The sequence below is a fragment of the Athene noctua genome, chromosome 1 (assembly GCF_965140245.1).
Source record: "Athene noctua chromosome 1, bAthNoc1.hap1.1, whole genome shotgun sequence".
Classification (NCBI taxonomy): domain Eukaryota; kingdom Metazoa; phylum Chordata; class Aves; order Strigiformes; family Strigidae; genus Athene; species Athene noctua.
In genome coordinates, this window is record NC_134037.1 from 105162399 (window position 1) to 105184294 (window position 21896).

A 21896-nucleotide genomic window follows, 5' to 3' on the forward strand; every position below is an offset into this window, starting at 1 on the left:
TACTAGCCTAATCTGCCAGGTGCAATTGTTTTGGTAACTTGGGGTTTCTCTTTCTGTAGGATCTGTGAGATCCAGGCAGTTGACTGCACTACCATCTCATCGTTTACTGTGCGAGAATGTGAAGGATCCAGCAGAATGGGCTCCCGGCCACGCCGCTACCTCTTCACTGGGCACTCAAATGGCAGCATCCAGATGTGGGACCTGACCACAGCTATGGACATGGTTAATAAGAATGAAGACAAAGGTCAGTTGTGTTATGGCAGGACTGTGGTGTGGTTGTTCTGTCCTCACATGGCTATGGTAAGTGGACTTGGGCACTGAGAGCTGTCTCTTTCAGATGTTGGTGGCCCCACAGAGGAAGAGCTGCTCAAGTTGCTTGACCAGTGTGACCTGAGTACATCTCGTTGTGCCACACCCAACATCAGTCCTGCCACCTCAGTTGTTCAGCCAAACCGGCTTCGGGAATCTAATTCCAGGTAAGTCACCAAGGGTGGCACCGGCTCCAGACACCAAAGGTTTTACCCTTTAGGTAGGCAAAGGGGGGTTTGGTACCCTGAATGCTGTAGGAGAGCTCCTGAATCCATGCCCTGAGTGTCTTGAACTACACACACATACTCCTCAATTTCTGTTGGTTTATGTGTGTGTAGATTAAGGTATCCTGTGAGAATCTGAAGTGATCTGGAAACCCGTGGGGGGGGGGTTGTGATGAGTATATTCCCATTTTAGCGGCAGTTGCAATGGTGAGTGGGAGGAGGGTGTGCAAGAAGAACTGACTGTTCTCTGCCTAACATCTGCTCTTCTCGTCCTTGGTTGTTTTTCTTTTTGAAGCCTCCAATTGCAGCACCATGAAACAATTCACGAAGCAGCCACGTATGGTTCTGTGCGGCCATACAGAGAAAGCCCCTTGTTGGCAAGAGCAAGGCGGACCGAGAGCTTTCACAGTTACCGGGACTTCCAGGCTTTTAACTTACCCAGCAAAAGCCCAACAGAAAAGTCAGCTGCTGCAAATGGCAGTTTAAGCCAGACAGAGGCCAGGAGGGCAACAGCTGAGGGCAGCGCAGCTGAGAGAAAGGCAGTCCTGGCAACAGCACTTGAAGCGCGAGGCACAGGCACAGGGGTGACAGACGCGGGTGCGTGTTGCAGTACGGACGTTCACCGTCTGCCAGAGAGTTCTCTGGATCTCAAAAGAAGAGGACCAGAAGAGGAGAGTGAAGCCAAAGCAGAAAGCAAAAAGAAGATGGGGTTTGAAGGAACTGTCTTCCTGGGAAGGAAGAAAGTGCCTCTTCTGGCCTCTGCACCGGTCCTTGCTGAAAGTGGGCCTGAATTACCTGGTGCAGCTTCTCCATCACCTACGAAGACAGCTGCTTCACCACGTCACCGGAAGAACGACTCATCTTGTCAAGACTATGGCTTGTGAAAATGTGACTGGTGGCAAAGATGAGGTGCCCTCTGGCTGGTAGCAGGCATAGCATTACATGTTGTGGGTTGTTTCTTGAATGGGACTTTGTTCTGATACCCAGAATGAAAATTACAAGGTTATAAGAAGGTACCTGGCTGCTGCCAAACCTTTGAAGAGTCGTCCACATCAATGTGTGGCTTTGTGTAATGCTCCAAAATGTAGTACGGTACTTGGTCCAAAATATTGTTGTACATTCTTGCGTAAACGTGGTCAGGCATGTGATATGTTGTGATTATTTTTGTTTTGGGGGAAGGGAAGGTGGTAAAGGAATGCTGGGTTGCTTAGTGGAAGATGCCTTTTAGACGCAGCCACACATTGCTCTGCAGAGCTGCTGCTGTCTTGACTGGATTTTGCCTAAGTCACAGAGCTGCCCCTGTAGTCTTGTGTTACAAATGGGATCCTTGCTCTGTATGCTGCTGTCTGAAATCTGAAATGTTTTGTGCAGGTTAAAGAAGAAGCTATTGAAAATAGCATATTATTTTGCCTCTTAGTCCAAATAAATTGCCAGAGGAGTGTTGCTTGTGCTTTCTGAAAAATGTGTGGTATCAGATGATGGGTTTTGCTGATTGTGACTGAGAGCACGCATAAAAATATGCTTGGCAGAATACACAGACTGGCAGTCTCTTGAGGGCTTTCTTGTCACTTTCTCTGGAAAAAGGACAGAGATGAATATGGGAGTAGGTTTACTGTCATGGTATAATAATTCTCAATTACAAGTGCCTTGACATGATATTTCCTACCTGTGTTGCTCTGGTTGCTTGCTGTCTGCTAGTTTACTGTGGGTGGTGAACAAATTTTTATTGCCTGTAGATTAGTAATACATAAGCAAAAGGGAAGGCTGTGACAGCAAGTGTTTAATAGGGAGTGGGTTAGGAGGTTTTCTCCCTCTGAAAAAGCATGCTTGAAGTTAAGCATTAATTAATGGCTTTTTTTTAAGTTGAGCCAAGAGGGTGGGGAAGACAGAGAACACAAAGGTTAAAGCAACTCCGTAATAATTCCTTCATTTGCTGTTTATTCACTTGTGCATGAACACAATTGTGTGGCGGAGCTTTCTCAAGCTAGGAAAAGACATGGCTCTCCTGCCACAAGGACCCCTTTTAACCACATTTTTTTGATAGGTAAAAAACTTTTCCTTGCCAAACATGCTGCCCCCATCCTGCCCCCACAACCCTTCTCAGCTGTGAAAGTTGGATGAGAAACAAAGGTGAGAACCTCTTGTACTACTCATACTGCTTCGTGACTTAGGGATTTTCAAACTATTCTCTTGACCTTTCTGAGGTGTGAGTGCTAACACACATTTTTTTACCATACAGTTAAAGAGATGGAGAAAAAAAAAGGCCAAATTATACCCCACCCCCCTCCCCTCCCAATAAACAGTTTTATCTTTTAACTAGTGGGCATGGGGTGGGGAAACAACAGTCCTGCTCCCTTCCCCAAAGGCCATGCAGGCTGCTTTTGGCAAGTTACCCACTTTCCATTTTCTAGAGAAGGTGGTTGTGTTCTTCAGAGGTGGGTGTCCGTGAATGTGGTGTGCTCCTTGGTGACTGTGCTGAAGCCTTTGATGACATTGACAAGATCATCTTCATCTACATACTGTTAGGAGGGGGGAGAGAAAAAAGGCATGTGAGCCAAAGCCACGTACCAGACTAAAGGCAATTCTTTTTGTTTCTCTTTCCTCCCACCCACTAAAAATGGTTCCGAAATACTCAGATAAGTAAGTGCATTTCTACCTCTCCGCGTTTTCCCATTCCTCCCAGCATGAGGTAAAACCTAAAGCATTCAGGTACCCAAATCGAAACCAAGCAGATTGTCATAGTAAACAATGAGTTAAAAAAAAAAAAATAATTATGTGTATCTGACAAATGATAAATAAAATAGTGTTTGTTAGTGTGATGTGGAACTGAAGAGATTAAAAGAAAAAGAATACATGTTTACATTTTTTTGTATAACAACCACATCACCTGTTCTTTAGGTAAGATTTTGTTCTTCAAGCTTCTAAAGGAGGGTCTGAACTTCTTCCAGTTGCACTTACGTTCATTCATAGAGTTGAAAGCACAAGAGAAATAAACTGTTTCCATAGCATAAAGAGATCACCAGCAGTGTTACTGCAGGTACGTGTCCTGGGCTACCTCAACCGTTCAGTATATTAATTTGCAAAGATGGACAAAGGGCTGAACAAAACTTGCTGACAGGCCTCAGCTGCTGAGTGCAGTAAGCACTGGGTGCAAAGCATTGCAGGTTTGTCTGCAACAGAGTAGCTGAGCAGAGACAGGTTCAGGGAAATGCAAAGAAATGTACAGAGGGCAGACAGAAGAGCCTGGCTTTGTAGGTATAGCCACTGATTTTAAAAAGCAGCTGAGCTCATGCTGTTTGCCACCAAAAGTGAGGTGAAGTTTTGTGTTCTACTTCCACCACTTCTGATGCTCATTGGACTACTCTGTAAACTAGTTCTAACATAGCAACATCCAGCACGTGTGAGGGGTTTGCAAGCTAAACCAAATCATGGTGTTAGCACAAGATAAGCAAATAGAGCAAGAGCTTCCCCTCTTAGCAGTTCTTTGGCTAATGAGATCAGCTAGAGATACACCCAGTGTGTAGGCTGTTTGTCCCCAGGGAATTAATACGACTGTGATAGCTCTGGGAAAATGACTGAAGGTTGTCACAATACTGCTGACTCAGGAACCTGTAAGCTGCAGAGTAGGGGCTGGAAGCTTAAGCTGTACCTGTAGGGGTTTTGCCTACAGCTAAGTATCCTATCTTGTTACTTAAGCCCTGTCAGCTACCTTGGTTCTACGGTGGCAGCAATGGCAGCAACACCCCTGTACTGGGGCATGCCTATACATGCCAGCCCTTCTAGCTGCTGTACTGAAGGTGAAAGAAAGCCCAAGGAAGCTGCCTGGATTTATGTGCCATATCACTGTTTGCCAGCTCACTTTGCATTTTGGACAAGATCCACTCAATGATAACTGCACACTCCATCTAATTTTGTTACTGCCTCACATACCCTTCACCTGCATCTATCCCCTTGTTTAGGAACTGCTCAGCTTCTTCTGGGACCAAACCCTTTCCCCACATCTGCACCTGGAAGGGTAGAAGCCAGGGGGTGGAGGTTAAAAAGCCCATTTCCTCATGACAAAGAGGAAACAAAGTTGTCACAGTCCTTGACTCGAGAATCATCATTTCTTGTGTCTGTGTGCTCAGGTCCATGTTGGCGACACTGGCCAATCCTGCCCTCTCCTATATTCAAAGACAGATAGTCTGCCTGCCCCTGCAACCTCCTTCTAGTCCGATGGGGGCAGAGTTTGAAGTCATTGGTCACAAATGCCAAAAGACCTGAGCATCCATGTGATCTCTGCATCGTGAATGAGCAGAGGACAGAAAGCAGGTCCTGTCAGCAACTGAGCCTGAAGTCACAGAACAGGATTTGCTAGTACACAAGCTCCTGCTTCTGGCACTGAACATGTGAAGGATGTCAAGACATCCCTCATCACACATGTACATTTGCTGAAATGCATGGAAAGAAAAGCCTATGAGTTGACTAAATAGAAGGGAATTATTCAAGGTGCATATCCCTTGTACACCATGGAGTTATTGGCTCAATGGAAACCACAGACAGATGCATGTGGACCCCTCACATCCTGTAAGAGCAGCGTGTGATCACCTATGGCCCCAGAAGAGAACAGCAGGCAGGAAGGATTTTGAGGATCTAATTTCTGACCATGTCCTTTTAGGTCTTTTGGCTGTTTCTCCAGCAGCTTCTGATATTTAGATTTTTCCATGATTCTAACAGAACAGACAACTTGCTAGCAGCTGACCCTCAACAGCACCGGAGAGGAACGGGAGTCCTTACCAAGCCACGACCAGTACTGCGATGATTGCGCATAATGGCATCCCAAGGTGATTCTTCAACAAGAGACTTTTTGTCATACAGGTCAAGCAGCTGGCTGACACTACGATGGAGAGAGGCTTGGGAATATGTGCGATTTAGCTGGCTGTGACTTGGTCTTCTCATCCCAGATGTGATACGGACACAGCGGTTGTTCATGGGAGAACCAGCTCCTGGAATTTTTGTATCTGCCAGCCCCTATGAGAAAGACACAAACTAATAAATCAAAATAAAGGGTATGGTCTCAAACACTATCTGAGCAAAAACAAAGCAGGAGTGGAAGAGAACAGAGAAATCCATTCTTCAAAAGTCATGCACAATTATAAACAGAAAAAAAAAAAAAAAAAAGGACCTGTCCCCATTGTACGACAATCATATCACTAAAAAGGAAAAAAAAAAAAAAAAAAGCAGCCCTGTACAACAGGACTTTCCTTTTTTTTCTTTGCCCTATTTAAAAAAAAAAAACAAACCAACAGGCAGAGGTCCAAAGTTTTTTGACCACCAGAATGATAGCCCAGACTTGCACAGCAAAGGGGTGTTAGCAGACTTCCTTTTGCAGTTATCATGACCAGGGAAAAGACATTCACTCGCCAGGAGAAACATGCAGTGCAAGATGCCTTTGTGCATGCTCTTTAGGTCATCTGGCACATCACACATCTTGCACTTCTGCAAGCTAACAACTCTACCTCAAAGTGCGTTGTGTAACTTTTGAGAGTGACACTGCTTGATGAATCAGATGTGTCAGCAATGGTCTCAAACTGAGATTAAAAAGAGGGAGGAGAAGCATTAGAGCAGGGCAAGGTGCAATGCAGGTGCAGTCTGTTCCTTATGGAGGGTGTGAATTAGCTGCAGGTTTGTGAAGGAGAGCAATGTCATAGGATGTGGGGGAGTAGGGAAACTGTCAAAGATGAGGCACTACAGCCTGCATTGCTTGCCACGTGACCTCACTAGCACTTGTAAAACAGAACCAATTTTGCCACTTTGCAGTAACTCTGTCCTAACTTCTCAGATTCAGTCCTTGATCTGATCCACTGTAGAATCTTCCTTTGTATTAAGTCCATGAGCTTCTGGAAAAGGAAAAAAAAAAAAAGAAAAAAGAAAGAAAAGAAGGGGAGGAGCATGAAAAGGAATTGTGCAAACATGCCAACAGCAAAGACATTTTAAAGTCAAGAGGAACAAGACAACATGACAGACTGTAGAGGAAAAGGAATCAAAACCATGAGACCAAAAAAAAAGAAATTTCTTATGCTCTTAGCCTTTGCCAGGGGAAGGGGCACACTGGAAATGCCATTGTTTCCAAGAGCTTCTTCGTTGAGGCACAGATGCAGCTTCTTGGCACCGAGACAAGAAGGAACAGAATGCGTGAAGGATGCAGGAGTCACTATCCTGCTTGATGGCGCTCACAGGAAAAAGATGCTGAGAAGTGACAAGAAGAATCATCTCATGGCCTGTGCCTGGGAAGAGGCATGGAAATGGAAGGCACTGCTGCTCCCATTCTCAGTCTCATAACAACTGCCATATTCCCTTTGTCTTGCTTTTCTTCAAAGGGTAGGATAGCAATACTACTCTGCCACATGGTGGAACATGTTCTTTGTCAATTTTTTTTTTCAGAATTATAACATCACAATAAAAATGATACAAAGCTTTCCTCTTTATCACTCCCCAGCAGTCCTCCTCCCACCTCTCTGGTGGTCCCACTGGCTCTATGTGCACAGATGCACACACAGATTTTGTGAAGGTCCCTAACTTTGTCCTGGTTGCACTCACTCTCCCCCAAACCTTCCTGGCATGCAGCTCATCCTAGAGCAGTCCAGCTGGATGGTGGGTGGTTACTAGAAAGAAATACAGGCTCTCCCTAAGTCCTGCTTTTTGCAGACACATTTCATGGATACCTGACAAAGATTGTCAGACTGATCCTGGTTAGCCAGCCACAACAGATAGTTGGGAACACATGAAGGGTTCTTTTGAAAAGCACGTTTTATCACCTACCTTCTCACAGCACGCCCAGAGCTTTTCAGCTCTATTGCAGATGTCACCTAAGATCAGGTGACACCAGTGGCTTTGTGTTTCCTGTGACTCCAGATCCACAGTTTATCTTAGGCATCAGAAGCATTTCACGGCCTGCACACCAGGTACCGTAGGGCTTTTTTTTGGACTAAGCACCTGTGCCCTGGTTCTCTGTGCCCACATAGGTACACCAGACAGCCCTTCTCATACACTGAACAGCCTTCACTTGGTGCAACAAAATAGTGGAAGGAGGAATAGAAACTGTGTGTGTATTTTTTGAGGGGCAGATAAAAGTATAGCATGGTGGATACACAACACTGCATTTTACCAAAAACATACCGGATGGGTTTCACCTGATGAATACACACTCATTGGTGAAGTTCTTTTCTGGAGTGGAACTAAAGGAGGTCTGTCTCGTGCATAGGGTTGCTTGTGGACTTTCCTTTGAAGAATTAAAGAGAGAAGAATAGCCAAGAGGATCAAACCTAGAACTACCATCAACACTGCAAACCACAACTCGTTGTAGAATTTTGCACGTTTGGACTCCGCTTTGTCCTTCTCTCCAGGTGTTGTCAAGATCAGACCTGTAAAAATCAAGAGGGATTAGGGGAGAAAGGGAATGTTATTTCAGAAAGCGTTTAACAATATGCTATCCCTTTCCTCGCTAATAAATTAGGCAGAAATTTAAGTAATTTTTGTCGTCATGTGCTTATTTGCACTTATGTTCAAGGTGGCATAATGGTTCAATATGCTAGCGGGCTATAATAAAAAGCTTACTACCCTCAAGAGACCCTGCTTAAAGTTCTGGCATTGCTGCTTAGGCTGGAAATCACCACTGCATCAACAGCTCTTGAGAAATGAGGCAGTGGAGGTGGAATGTGAGGAAAAAAAAAAGGGTTCTCCAAGTGACCTTGAAGAGTGGAAATTACTCTGGTAATTTCAGAGTGGTACAGGCAGAGGACATTCTCTCCTGCACTGTGTAGTGGCAGGCCTGTGCCATTAGAAAGAGAGAGGGAGGAAGACTTAACCAAAAGGAATGATAAATTAATACAAAAGCAAACAACATGAAACATTTTGTCCTCCTTTGCACACCTGTTAGAAAAAAAACAGCCACTTGGCTGGCTTTGCTCATACACATCACAAGCATAAGAAATCTCAGTGACAGGATTTCCTGGTTATTTGCAATCCTACATGTATATCCAGCCTCTTGGCTAAGGAATTTCCGTCACCTTCACTCACAAGCCTCCTTTGCAAGTTGCCTGTGGTGCTGATGGAGTTTGCAGTAGATTCTGGGTACAAGCAGCAATCAGAAGAACAAAGGAGCAGAGTGAGGAAGGTGATGGATGTAGAGCAACTGGGAACATTTTATAATGCCTTTACAGCAGCCTTGCCTGAAATTCTGCAGGAGGACGGAGTGAGAGCATGAAAAGGGATATAAGAGAAATGCAGTGTAAAGAGTAATTGCAAAGACAAGGCCCATCTATTTTAAGAATCTGAACAAGATGCAATTCAAAAAATAAATACATTAAATAAAACCCGCATGTCAGTTAGAAATGGTTCAAGCTTAGTTTTGCTTCCCAGAGAACTAAGGAGTTAAAAAAATCTAAAAGTTTTTACGGGTATGTGTCTACTACTCAGTGGACAAGTGATGCATGTCACCACACAAAACTCCCTCACTTCCACAAAACAAGCAAAAGCCTTGTGGACAGAAGGGAGACAGCAGGTGTTATAAACCAGGTCCTGACAACATCTCATATGACATTCTTATAAGCTGTTTAGGGGAACGCATCCCAGGTGAAATTGCAGAGACTGGCTGATGCATCATATGAAAGGAGCAGGCAGATGCTCCTTGTTGGGGTGGGTGGGATGCAGGGAGGAGAGAGGATCTGCATTTTCATTGTCAAACTGAGGAGGAATGTGGGAGGACAGGATTAGAATTCAAGATAATCTTAATTTGGGAATAAAATCTGAAAGGGAGAAGATTCTATTCAGCAGGAAAACCCACTACATTTTCAGAGCAATATATTTATGTAAAAATGAAAGAAAAAAATATTACACATCTGGAGAGAGGATCTGAAGCTAATCATGATGTAAAGAAACAGAAATTCATCCATGGCAAAAAAAAAAAGGCACATTACCTGCATACCTCATACCCTAAGGCACTAAGGCATCCCCTGATCTTGCAATGAGATGCCCTCCTGTCTGGCATGTACTACATATCAAATTTCTACCACAAACACATAAAATTAACAGGTGCTAGGTAATTTCTTCACATATTTACCAACTCCATCTCCAGTGCTGTACTTGATGACTGGTGTTATGGCACTCCCTTCATCAGTGATGCAGGTCACTTGAAACAAAAAGGCTGAACAAAAAAGGTTAGAAAATACTGTCAGTGGGAGAAATCCAGCTTCTGTAGGTGCTGCTTTTTCACCATGATCCATCAGCAGAGATGGCCAGGTCTGAGAAAAGCCAAGGCAGGCACAGCACATAACCCATCACAACCCACCTGAGCCCCAGTCAGAGCCTCATAATCCCTTATACATGGGTACTGAACTTCTAAACTATGTGAACCATGGCAGATCATAGGTAGCAACCACTATGATGTTGCTCCAAATTATGTCCCTCTTTCACCACTCAATCCTCCCTCTTCCAATGACAGGTAACTGGCAGCTTTCAATTTATTCATCATTTTGCCCTAAATCCCTCATACTCCATTCATGGCTGATACAAACATGTTAAGAATGTTTGAGTAAAATAAAAACCCAACCGTATTAGCATCATTGCAGTAATTAGGAAGGTAAAAAAAAAATATAAAATCCTTTGACATAAAAAAACCCCAATTCCTTAAAAACATTTTTTCTTTACTTTTTTCTCTTTCCTTCCCCCCACCCCCCACCCCACCCCCACCCTCGTTGACAGTTTACTTCTAGTTTAAAGATTTCAAATTTCTAAAGAGAAATTGCATTTCAAAACATGGTTGATTCTAAGAGCTACTGACTTAATTTGATTCAAATGAAAAAGCAGGCTCCAGTCTTTTCTGAAGCTGAAGATTTCGATGCATTTCCTAGAGCATAGCCCTGAAGTGTGGAATTGCAATGCAGCTCCAGGATTTGGGAAATCTCAACCCTCACAATGAGCCAGAGCAGTCTCACCCAGTCAAGGTACTATGTTTAAGAGGAAGCTTAGCCCCAAGGATTTTTGTTTCAAGCATCTGCTCAGATGCATTTCAGTGTGTCTGTAGTACACTCCTGTGCTCCTAGCTTGGGATGGCTATGCAGAGTTTTTCTTAAATTTAGCACACAATAATATTTTTAGCTCAACAGTCTTTCACAGAGAGAAAGCTATAGGAAATTGAAACTGACTTTTGTCAGAGGTCCTTGGTAAATACAGCTCAGTGTCAAAGCCACTGTAGATGCGTTGCCCGCTCTCAGTTAACGCGTACTCCTTCAGGCGGCCATTCAGCACAAAAGTGCGACTCCAGTCTATGTGGATGGTGGATAAATTGCTGACAACGGAGAACGGAGCTGTGTACCGAGGTGCTGCAAAAGAAGGAAAAAAGTTCATCTCTAGCCAACAGGCATGACTGAATTATACAGCTCAGAGAAAGACTTTGCATGATACAAGCTCTCCGTTGCATGTGCTCCTTCTCTCATATAAATGTGTATGAGTAGGGAAGATACAAGGAGAAAAGAGAAAGCTGCTGTAGCATGACAGCCTCTACACTGAGAAAGCAGAAATATCTCATATTTTTAAAATAAAGACCAAGAACTCCCTTCCTTTGCCTTTGTGTATGTGCTATAAACACTAAAACTATAAATTACATTCCAGCTTAAGGTGGGGACAGGGAGACACAGGACATAGTGCAAGTTTAACTGCAGCATGCTGGGCTGTGGGAACCAAACTGCTAAGGGGAGGACTCTTTTGCAAGTCCCAAGAAATTGCCCAAGATCACCTTTTAACACATGCACATACATGAAAACATGGGGTTTCAGAAAAGCAAGAGGAGATGGCCAGAAGAGAAACCCAGAATTCACTTCAAGGAGGAAGAGTTCATCAGTTGGGCCCAAAAGCTTGCTGATAAAAGACTTAATTTAAGTTTGAGGTAGTCCTTTCTTGTGGCTTTACCGTTAAGTCCTGTGCCCAGTATATGCTGGTTTGTTCATAAGAAAGCTGCTTGTCCAGCCGCACTTTGCTGCTAATTGCCCACTGTCACTAAAGCAGGACTTCCAGACATGAGGAAGGAGGCATTCAGAGTGCCTCAGGAGACCTGGTGTGAAGAGGTCAGCAAGGCAAGAAAAGCAAGACTGAAAAGAGGGCTGCAGATCCAGTGGGCTGGGGCTTAATAATGTCTTTCAAACCTTTTTGTTCTGTATATGTCACCAGATCCTTATGAATTTTCTCCATTTAAAAGTTCATTATCTTGTTCCAGTTTTTTAGTTTGCAATTTAATAAAACACAGCTTTAAAGATAAGGACATTTTTCTTTTTTTTCAGTGGTGATATTAAAGAAAATCTGGGGCTGCTCCACCTGAAATTTTCAGCTAGGGATGTAGCAGATATCCATTTTTAGTAATTACTAGGCAGAACTACCAAGTGATGCAAAAGGGATTTTTAGAAAGGTGGTTCTGAAATCCTGACACAAGACTATATGATAAAAACTGAACATCCTCTTTGCCTTGACCTGGCAGGCTGAGGTGAAATGCCCGTCTCATCTTATAGAATGACTTTGGCTACAGCACTATAGATCTTTTTAATAAAAGCTGATGTTAGACTACTACAAATACAGTTTTGACGGCAAAATCTATTCTGATTGTAGGCACAAGTCCTATATGTTTAATTTCCATGAGACTACCACATGGCCTTAAAGTACTGCCTGTGGTGGTTAGATAGATAGCAAAGAATTCTTCAGTGTCAACAAGGATCTGATCATTCATATGACATCCAAGAAAAACTCTCATGAGTCCTGGCAGAAGTGGCATGAATTAGGACAGTAAGATTCTGGAAAGAATCACCAGCTCTCTTTCAAGATCTCCACTTTTTGCAGGGATTATTTATGGCAGTGTATTTATTACTACACATCACCTTTCTGGTAATACTTGAACATTTTATGTTCTGCAGCTTTGCTGCCCATTTTCAGTAAAATAAAAGGTTTCCAGGCTCCCAAGATAGAGGATGTGATATCAGATGATGAGCAAAGAAGTATTTTTGAAGGAATGAGCAGTCAAACCCCAGAGCAGAATTTCAATGAATGGGTAGCAGAGGCACAGTGATCAGGGACACGGAAGAGCAGTTTTCTGAGGACATCATGTTTCACAGAGGTGGAGAAGTCATTTAGAACTATGCAGCCCCATGCACCAAAAGTGGGCATTGCTGATCGGTGAACCATTTCTCATACTCACGTTCCTTTTCTGTAGTGAAACCAATCCATTCTGAGGCGCTGCTGCCAACAGAGTTGTAAGAAACGACTCTCAGGTTGTATGTCGTGTAAGGCTCCAGGTTGGACACATTGGCACTCTGTCCTTTTCCTGTATACCTCACCTCAGTTGGGCCAGGACTGCAAGCCTTCACTGCTGGCTGTAGGTTCAGGGGACAAGCCATATACACATGGAGCTCATAGCTGAGAAGAAAGTTGAGATTTTTAGTACAGAGCCTTAATAACGTAACAGCCAATCATACATTTCATCCTAATTGCTCTGTGTCTGGCTACTGGAGAAGAAAATGGAACTGATCCCAGTTTTTCTCTTAGAGATTTTGGCCCTGTAGGATGCCTATGAGCAATTGTGGCTGTAAGTCACACTCACAGTGAAACTGTTGACGCCTGTTACCTTGCCGCTCACTTCTGCAAATTAGGATTTGCCTAAGTAACTACAGGATGTATAGCTGCCTCTTTGCTGTCAGTGAGCTCACAACTTTTTGGCTGTGCAACCACAGCTGGCAGACAATTACCTCCACCCACAACAGCTCATCCTCTCCACCTTCATCCTGCCCAATATCCTGCTCAAGAGAAAAGTGATTGTTGCATTTAAACACCTCCCAGATGGTATTCAGGCCACAGAGGATATCACCACCAACACAGGAAAGGAGGAGCATGGCTACCACAACCGCCCAGTGCTCTCAGCCCTGTGATTCCAGCTCAGATTGTTCTGCCACCACCCTCTAGCTAAGGTGCACAGGTTTGGCTGGCGGTATCTCCTACCTGGTGACAATGCCGTTGGGTGACTGGGGGCCGCTCCACTGGAAAGAGGCATTCCTGGAGGTCACAGTGCGGATCTGCGGAGGGGGCTGCTCCGAGGGTGGAGCCGGCTGCGTGGTGATTTGGGCCATGGGTCCTTTGCTGCAACAGTTGAAACAGGTGCAGGCCTCCACACCAATGGAGTATGTGGTAAAAGGTTTTAGCCCATGTATTGTCTGCTGGGTGGCAGTCCCTTCTGACAGCTATAAAAATTAAGAGGGAACTTGTCACAGCTTCAAGCACCACAAGTACTAAATAAGAATTATGGAGGTGAATTAACTCCAGAATAAGACGGGTACAAGGTTCTGCATGTCCTTTAAGTCTGACATTAATGCAGCTGTTGTGTACTGGGAACTCTGCATTCATTTTTCTCCCATTATGAAGTTAAAGGGCACTGTTCAAAGGAAAAGACCATGCCATCAGTGGCCTCACAGATGTCTTGAGTTGAGCTGTGACCACTTGCAAATGTCATTCTCAGGAACAGCGAAACAGAAAACCTTTAAGGAGAAACTCTGGGATAAGTGGTACTGAAGCAAAAAGAAATTAATGTGGAAAATAGCTCCATAAGTGTGCTAGCAAATACTCGTGTATCTCTCAAGCTTCCTCAACATGGACACAGGAGACAGCATTGGGAAGAGTGGTATGAATTGTGTCTGGTGGGTCAGTTTACTCACAGACATGAGAGTGTGCTCTCTGGTAGGTGCCTTTAAGTTGAGGGCCAGCATGATGTTGTTCTGCATTCCAGTGGCCATGGTGCTGGGTAAGCCTGTTAGGAAACCCTCCTACACTCAGCAAGGGAGACCTGGCAGCTCTGGCAAAGGAAACGGTGCCCTCGTTCTGAAACTGCTCACAGGAACTGCCACTTCACCTTGTTGCTGTAGTCATTAGCAGGTAGGGTTTCTTCAGCCAAAGGAATAAAAATATGTAGAAAACACCAACGAGGGGCAACATCTGCTCCCATTTGGCAGTGTGTGATTTAGCAGAGTGCAGCAAAAAATAGGAAGGAAAGAGTCAAGCAAGCAAAGGAAAGCACTTGGTACTCATTGATGCCAGGGACAGAGACGAGCCAGCAGCATGGCAGGTGTGAGGGGATGGGAATGGAGGGCCATGCAGGCACCAGCAAGATGAACTGGCTGAATCAGACATGGACACAGCCAATTGCACTGGAAGGAATAAATGTGTAATGTGCAATCAGTAGGCAGCTTAAGCTCGCAGACAGGATTGATGACCTGGGAAGGTATCCCTAGCACTTCCAAGCTGAACAAGATGGAATAAGGGAAAGAATCCCATACAAATATTTACCTGCTTGTAAAAACCAAACAGATAGTGTTACAGACAAAAAGAATGAAAGTATTTTGCACTGATTTGGTGGTAACAGGTACCTTCTGCAGCCCTAACCTTTCCCCATATCTCCCTGTTTTATAACTCTAATGAAGTCCTTCAGGTTTCCTAAGCTGAGACTGGTCATTTCTGGACACCTAATAGTGTGTAGGCTGAGACACCAAACACAGAAGTTGCTTGGCTACTTGCACTATTCTTCAGTGCTTTACCATGAAATAAATACTTCTTAACAATCTTTCCTGAAAGATTTTTAAGGGAAGCTCATGTATAGCACTTTCTTCTGAACTTCAAATCCATAGGCTATCCAAAGCATACAATCACTTCCTAATGGCTGCAGTTTCCACCTGCACCATTTGGGCTGGCAGGAGCTGTCTGGAAGTATATTGTTTGGATGGTTACCTCCCCCTGAACAATACTTCTGATTTCCTTCACACTGTCACAGCACATCACCATGTCAGAAGTGTTTAATGATGGGGTTAGTTCCTTGGGAAGCACATTTAGATGAGTGAAAGTGCTGGTGGTGCTTTAGCCAGAAGAGAGCATTGCAGAACAATGGGAGTGCAGGAGAGGAAGACAATCTCTAACCAACTGTAGCAGCTTGTAAGAACAAAATTGTTAAAGCTAAAAAATACAAGCTCAAATAGAAGCATAGAAACAATACTCACCACCACATTGGTCCCTCTGGTATCATTAGAAAACAGCCTGTAGATACTGACCACCCCGTTTGGCTTAAGAGGGGGGCTGATGTTCACCACAGCCACAGTGGACGCCACCGTGTTGAAGAGGGGAGCTCCCAGGCCCTCAGGAGGAGCAGGACCCGTACGGCAGCGGGACCAGCTGCTCGGTGTCCGGCCCGCTGAGTTTACCGACCACACCTTCAGCACACAAAACCAGAGAAACTTAGTGAAGGACTTAAGGTGACAAAGCATCCATGGTTAGCCAAGGATGTCACTGCAGTTGTACTGACACCGAGAAAAACACAGCGCAATGACACCCATGCAAAATGCCCCTTAACTGCCACCCAGGACCTGTGATGACCCAGAGGCTTTCTAACAGAAGAGTGGAATATTTCCCACTGTTACATTTAAGGAAAAGGAAGCAGATTTCATGCCTCAGGCAGTGTGTGTTCAACCATACCTGATCCCCAAACTCTGAATTCCCACCACTGTCTGTGCCATGCCATGCAAAGAGGACTCCTTGAGAAACTGTGATCAACAGTGATAATGTTTTCAAAGACATCTGAACAAAAATACGGATATCCAGTCCTGCCCGTTTCTCCCTTCTACACACTTTATTCGTGTATGTAAGCAGCCCTGATGAATTCAGCCTGGCACGTGTGTGACACTTAAGTTACATTCACCTTGACTGACTCACACAAGCCAAACTCTAGTTTCTCTTTCAAATAGCAAAATTTTACAGGAACATTTTTCTCTTAAAAATGTTAATGTATCAGTCATTTGGCAACATTTTCAGTAACCCATAATATAAATAAAGCCCATTGGAATGTATAGTTAAGTCAGCATCTCTCGTTTATTTTCACAACAACATTTGCTTTATTGCATGAGCACAAAGGCAACGGCTTCAGTTCCAAGATTTCAAAATTTAGCAGCTTGAATTAGGCCTGATTAAAAACCACATGTCTCTATGAACTATGCCTACTGATTTTGTCAGCTTCCCAAAACCAGAGTGATCTGCAGACTACATAAAACTCAGCACTTATTAAACACACTCTCCAACAAATCTGCATGAAAATTAAATTTTGCTTTCATCAAGGAGTGAATAAACATATGGAAGGATGTATAATCTTATTTATCAAAAACCATTTGTATAATTAAACATGAATATCATAAAAGGTTGCCTTAGGTCGTCATTTGCATGAGTAAGTAATTTGTAGCATGTCAGGTACAATAGACAGAATAGATGGATGCATGAGCATATAGGGTTAAATTAGGCTCAATATTAGCCAACCACATAGTGATCAATCAGAATGATAGATCTAAATGGCAATACAAGAGGACTGTCTGAGCGATTTTTAGTATAAGTATTCCTTAGTAAGCTTTCATGTCGAGCGGTTCTAACTGCAGTAAAACATGTTCTTATGTGATCTACTCTGGGCAGATGTCCTGGGGAAGCATATGGTGGGACTATGCCTTAAAAAAAATAGGGGGTTTAGAAATAAGAGGTCTTCAAAACTGACTTTGGAGTCCTTCCAGCTTTCAATATTAAGTTCCAAGACCACAGGACACTTCACAGGGAGCCTGGAGAAGGAAAAGGCCAAAAACCACCACAGTGGCTTTGAAGACTGTCGTTCTGCCGATTAGAAACCCAAAGTTCCTGCCTGATTCCATCAGTAGCATACAGCACCATTCAGTGAAACACTATGTAAGTACAGATGACGCCCTACGATAAAAAGCTCAGCCAAAGCACTTTCATTTCCAGTGAAATCAGTAATATATCTTAGTTGTGAACTTTTCATAAAGTCAAACTCTGTTCACTTTACTGCAGTAGGTCAAACCCTCTATCTCAGTTCAGTTCCAGCTGCTATGAAGATTTACCCACAGTCATAGATTTCAAGGGGCATATTTCTTTGTGGAAAGAATAAGCCACATAATATGGAAAAAGCAGCTCTGAATGTGCCACTGGCATCAACTCAGCACTGACCTGAGCTCAAATGCTCCAGTTATATCCAGGCTGTGGCCTTAATGAGCAAGGAGCGTAACAGTGTTGGACCTGACCTGCCGAGCAAGCTGCCCACAGCAAAACTGAGGGCGGTGAGTTAGTAACAGAGCCTTACTGCACATGAATTTGGCCTCAGAATGGGACCCCCTAGGAATTTTGGAGGATATAGGGATGCAACTCACTTGGGAAGCAGATGCTTCACTGAAGGTTGGATGGAGATACCTTCCTCCATTGATCCCTCTCCTATCATAGGTCCTATGCCTTGTCTTTCAGAAAATAAGCCTTATTTCAGACAAACAAGGGCTCTTTCTTTCAAAACACTGTCTTAGGACAAGGAAAAAGGCGATGCTCATCCCCTTTCATACTACAGCTAAGTGGTTAAAGGACTCCTTCAGGAGCTGAGTAATTTATGTTCAATCACATGCTCCAATGGAGTCAGTCAAGCTTGTCGCAAGCCAGAGTGGGAAAGCCCAAGCAGATGACCCATCTTTGTACTTGGGGTACTCCCAGTGCTCCCTTCAGCGCTGTTTCACTTTGCACGGGAACAATGAAATCAAGGTTGACTGAGCAGAGCATGAGTAAGTGGCAGCAGACATTGTTCCCCAGTCAAGCCCTTCCCCAGGGAGGTGGAGGGAGCTGAGGTTGTGGTCCATCCCGCAGGTGCCACACACCCATCCCTCTTGAAAAAAAGCCAAGGTCATGGCCACGTGTGTGGGCCTGACAGACAGGCATGCTCTGAGAGTGCCTTCTAGACAGACATCAGCTACTCAGCCCTGCCAAGACTTGTTTCCAGCAGAAAACCTCTAGGTGTCTGTGGAACTAACACCAGCTTCTGAGACAGCTGTGACAGCTAAACAGGACTTCTGAGGATCTAAATTCTGGATTTACACTGACCTAAGCTGGATTCCCTTAACTCCCTCTGCTTCTGCTCAACCATCTGTAAAAGGATGGATGGGTATAAAAATATCTCCCTTTGAGAATCACCGTCCAAGTAAATCCTGGTCAGCATTTGGAGACTTGGAGCAGCAAGTGCCCAGAACTGACTGCAGATGGAAGTGCTGAAGTTTAGCCACTTCTTTGCATGAAGAAATGGGACAGCATGGCAACAGAAGCTACAATGTGGAGTGCCTGTTAAAATCAGAGGTTTGGCCATGGCTCCTCAAAAAGTCACTACAAAACAGTACAGATGAAAGCCGTTGCCTAGCTAGCCTGGTTAAACTGAAATTCCGTGATTTGGACTTCTGTAAAAAGCTTTCTGGGCTCACAAAAATTCCTTCTAAATTGTGATATAATCAGCAACAAAAAATATTTAACTCCATACAGAAATGTAAAGAGCTTAATAAGCAGGAACGTGGGGCAAACAAGAAGCAATCACATCTCAGGAGAGTATTGAATAGCAAAACACAGAGCAGAAAGCCAACAAAAGTTTCTTGTAACTTCACTTTCTAAATATACTGCCTCCAAAAGTATTAAGTCTGACATCATGGTGCATGGCTTAGCACCCTGCCAAAAGATGTGCGCCTGATAATGGCTGCACTGTCCCCAAAAAGCCAGGAGAGGGCTCTGCAACCAGCTACACCGGTTACTATTTAAAATGCTTTATCAATGTGCTGGCCTCTGGCCCAGACTGCACTTTGAAGTGGAGCCAGAGAGAGAGGAGGGAAACCTCTCCAGAGACTGTATATTTGGAGGTCTGAAGAATTTCAGTTACAGGTTGGGTTTTTTCCATCATAAATGAGCCTTCACAGATCTCTGCTCCCGGAAGAAACCGGTGATTAGTAGTTACTCAAAATGATCACAGGACAAACTCAAGGTTCATCAGCATAGCAAGAAGGGGGAAAACCTATCAGGAGTGGGAAGGAAAGTGCTGAGAAGATGGCCAGAGCCTTACCATGGTAAGCCCAGCCTGTTCAAGCTTAGTAAAGCTGAGCAATGACTCCTCCCATAAAGGGCAACAAATTCACAATGGCTCTCAGGCATAGATGCAGAAAAATCATGGTATTGTAGATGCCAACAGTGGAAGAAGCCCATTAGATGACTCACTCCGCCCCTGAGCCACACGGGTTCATCTGCTGCAACACTCTTGAAACCTCAGGTCCTTTTCAAGAAGCTATGTTTTAAAATAAAAAAAGGTTTTCTTTCATCAAATTGAGATCACATGTGAAGGTATTTATTCCGTACAGGAGGTACTAATGGGAACTGAGGGAAACAGCTGGATATACACTCCAACACTGCAGTGCAAGAAAGGCACTAGAAGAAAAGCAATGATAAACCAGGCGGGCGCAATGGCCTCGCCGTGATGAAAAAGGGAAGGTAAAGAAGCTGCCAAAATAAAGCGCTCAAATTAACATCCCTCAAAGGACAAAGATAGTCCAGGATTAAGGCAGAAAACACAGTGTGTGGACAGAAGTTTCCCAAAACAAAAAGCAATCCCTTGATCACACAACTCCGATTACGTGAAGCAGCACAACCACGGCTGGTTGAGCAGTGGTTTGGCAGAGGACGATGTGCTAATGCCTGCCAGCTCATGACAGCTGTGTCAGACCTGGTTCAAACAATGTGACGGGTATTACAGCTGCAAACACAGGGGCCAACAAGGAAGTCCCCAGGTGGGAATCCCCTCCACTGCTGCAAAGGGGAGCCTCAGGCACCCAACAGCCTAGAGAGAATGAGACAAAATTCTCCCGTACTGGAGAGATCTTGTTCACTTCTGCTGAAGTGTGGCAAGGCAGCAGGAGACAGAAGGGTGGAATGGCTGGGGGTAGATTGCCTGTCTGAAGGCAGCAGTCCTGAGCTCCTGGGAAGGTCAGGGAGAGCTGGGATCCCCTGCTTTGCATGAAGGCCAGGTGCTGCTCACCCCTCCTGCTTGTAGGAAATCAGCAGAAAGGAGAGCAGCCCAAACAGCTGACTACTGTCCAGCAGTGGCTCCTGGCTCCCACCATGTTCTATAGGCACTGTGCATCATACTGCTTTGCACTGCAGTTAATCTGTAGTCCCTCACAGCTGCCTCTGTGAGGGACAAGATCTCAGCTCTGTCTGTGGCAGCAGCTTGCACTGAGCTCCTGCAGGCAGGCGGAAAATAGCCTTTTGCCTTAAAAAAAAAATCTCAGCAGTAAATCACCTTTGGCTTTGAGCACTGCTTAGAGCTGTAGGGCAGTTAGGTAGTGCTGTAGGTTCTGGGGAACCCCACAGTCAGACCAAGCCACCTCTTTCACACATGCACAGAACTCTTTACTCCTGTGTGTCAGTCGGGTATGACTTGGGTGTCTGCCCTTAGGGCATCCATGGACTGCGCACGCCTGTGACTGCTGTTCTTTCTAGAAAGGATTCAATGCTGGTACAACTTGACGCATGCCAGGAGAGACAAACAGTAGTAGAGATGGGTTCGTACCATTCTTCTCTTTCTAGAGTTGTTTCATGGGGGTTGCAAAGACACAGCACTACTTTGAGACTTTGCTTTGGATTTCTTGATTCAGGGTTGTTCAGTTTCTAACTCTACACTTACATAAATGCAGTTTTCACAGTGTAATTCTTTTCCAAGATAGCAGGACATTTTAGGGGTATATAAGATATAACATCAGTAAGTTCAGAAATACAGCACCCAATTTTTAGTTGTGTTTGAACAGCAGTCTGCAGGAAAATTGAAGAGACCATAATGCTGGCTGTTTAAAATTAAAGAAAACCAGAGCAGCTGTCTCTCACCATCAATTGCACCACCCTTCACAAGTCTTTCTTCTCATCAGAACTGACCGGCATGCAGCCTGTGTAATTTGGAGTTATTTACACAACGTCAGCACAGCTCTGAACACAGAGCTTGTCTACCAAAATCTAGCATTCAGCAGTAGAATAATGTATTCACAACTGGGCAATGGAGTGTCAGGCAGGTATTAGCAGTTTCAAAAGTGGTTGCAGTCTATACGGGACAGAGAAAAGGCAAGGGAAAGAAAGAATTGCATCCACTCGTGATCGGGTATACCAAAAGGTAGTAAACAAATGTGTGCTTTCTGATTGCCCATCCCCAGATCCATACTTTCCCTCTTCAACATTCAGTTAGCATCCTTAGGGAGGCCATAAACATATAAGGGGATAGATTTTAGGTCCAGGCTTCTTGCACTGTGATAATTTGAGCTTCTTAACATTGCTATTCATCTCCACCGTTCAAATGTTAATAATAAAAGTATTTATTATATACCCATTCTGGGGAAGGGAAAGACAACAGGAAAACACTTTGGGACTTAAACAAAATTACCAAATTGTAAAGGAAGCTCATTTCATATAATGTAGTATAAC

General features: G+C 44.2%; 2 protein-coding genes across 9 annotated transcripts in view; one reads left to right on the plus strand and one right to left on the minus strand.

Moving 5' to 3' along the window:
- The window catches only part of KCTD3 (potassium channel tetramerization domain containing 3), a 28123-nt gene extending 26027 nt beyond the window's left edge, over positions 1 to 2096 (plus strand). For both annotated transcript variants that reach the window (XM_074897217.1, XM_074897218.1), the window contains exons 16-18: positions 60 to 244; positions 338 to 476; positions 829 to 2096. In XM_074897217.1, coding sequence (XP_074753318.1) covers positions 60 to 244; positions 338 to 476; positions 829 to 1417 — 913 coding nt within the window. In that variant the 3' untranslated portion in view covers positions 1418 to 2096. The remainder of the gene's footprint in view (positions 1 to 59; positions 245 to 337; positions 477 to 828) is intronic.
- Positions 2097 to 2116: 20 nt separating this feature from the next.
- Positions 2117 to 21896, minus strand: part of USH2A (usherin) — a 392395-nt gene continuing 372615 nt past the window's right edge. For 6 of the 7 annotated variants that reach the window (XM_074897210.1, XM_074897211.1, XM_074897212.1 and 3 more), the window contains 8 exons: positions 15593 to 15802; positions 13551 to 13789; positions 12754 to 12971; positions 10718 to 10894; positions 9634 to 9717; positions 7692 to 7936; positions 5310 to 5543; positions 2117 to 3052 (listed from right to left, as the gene is read on the minus strand). In XM_074897210.1, the coding sequence (XP_074753311.1) occupies positions 2963 to 3052; positions 5310 to 5543; positions 7692 to 7936; positions 9634 to 9717; positions 10718 to 10894; positions 12754 to 12971; positions 13551 to 13789; positions 15593 to 15802 (1497 nt within the window). In that variant the 3' untranslated portion in view covers positions 2117 to 2962. Of the gene's footprint in view, positions 3053 to 5309; positions 5544 to 5609; positions 6104 to 7691; positions 7937 to 9633; positions 9718 to 10717; positions 10895 to 12753; positions 12972 to 13550; positions 13790 to 15592; positions 15803 to 21896 lie in introns of those variants that run through there. The other variant, XM_074897214.1, reaches the window with a different exon arrangement.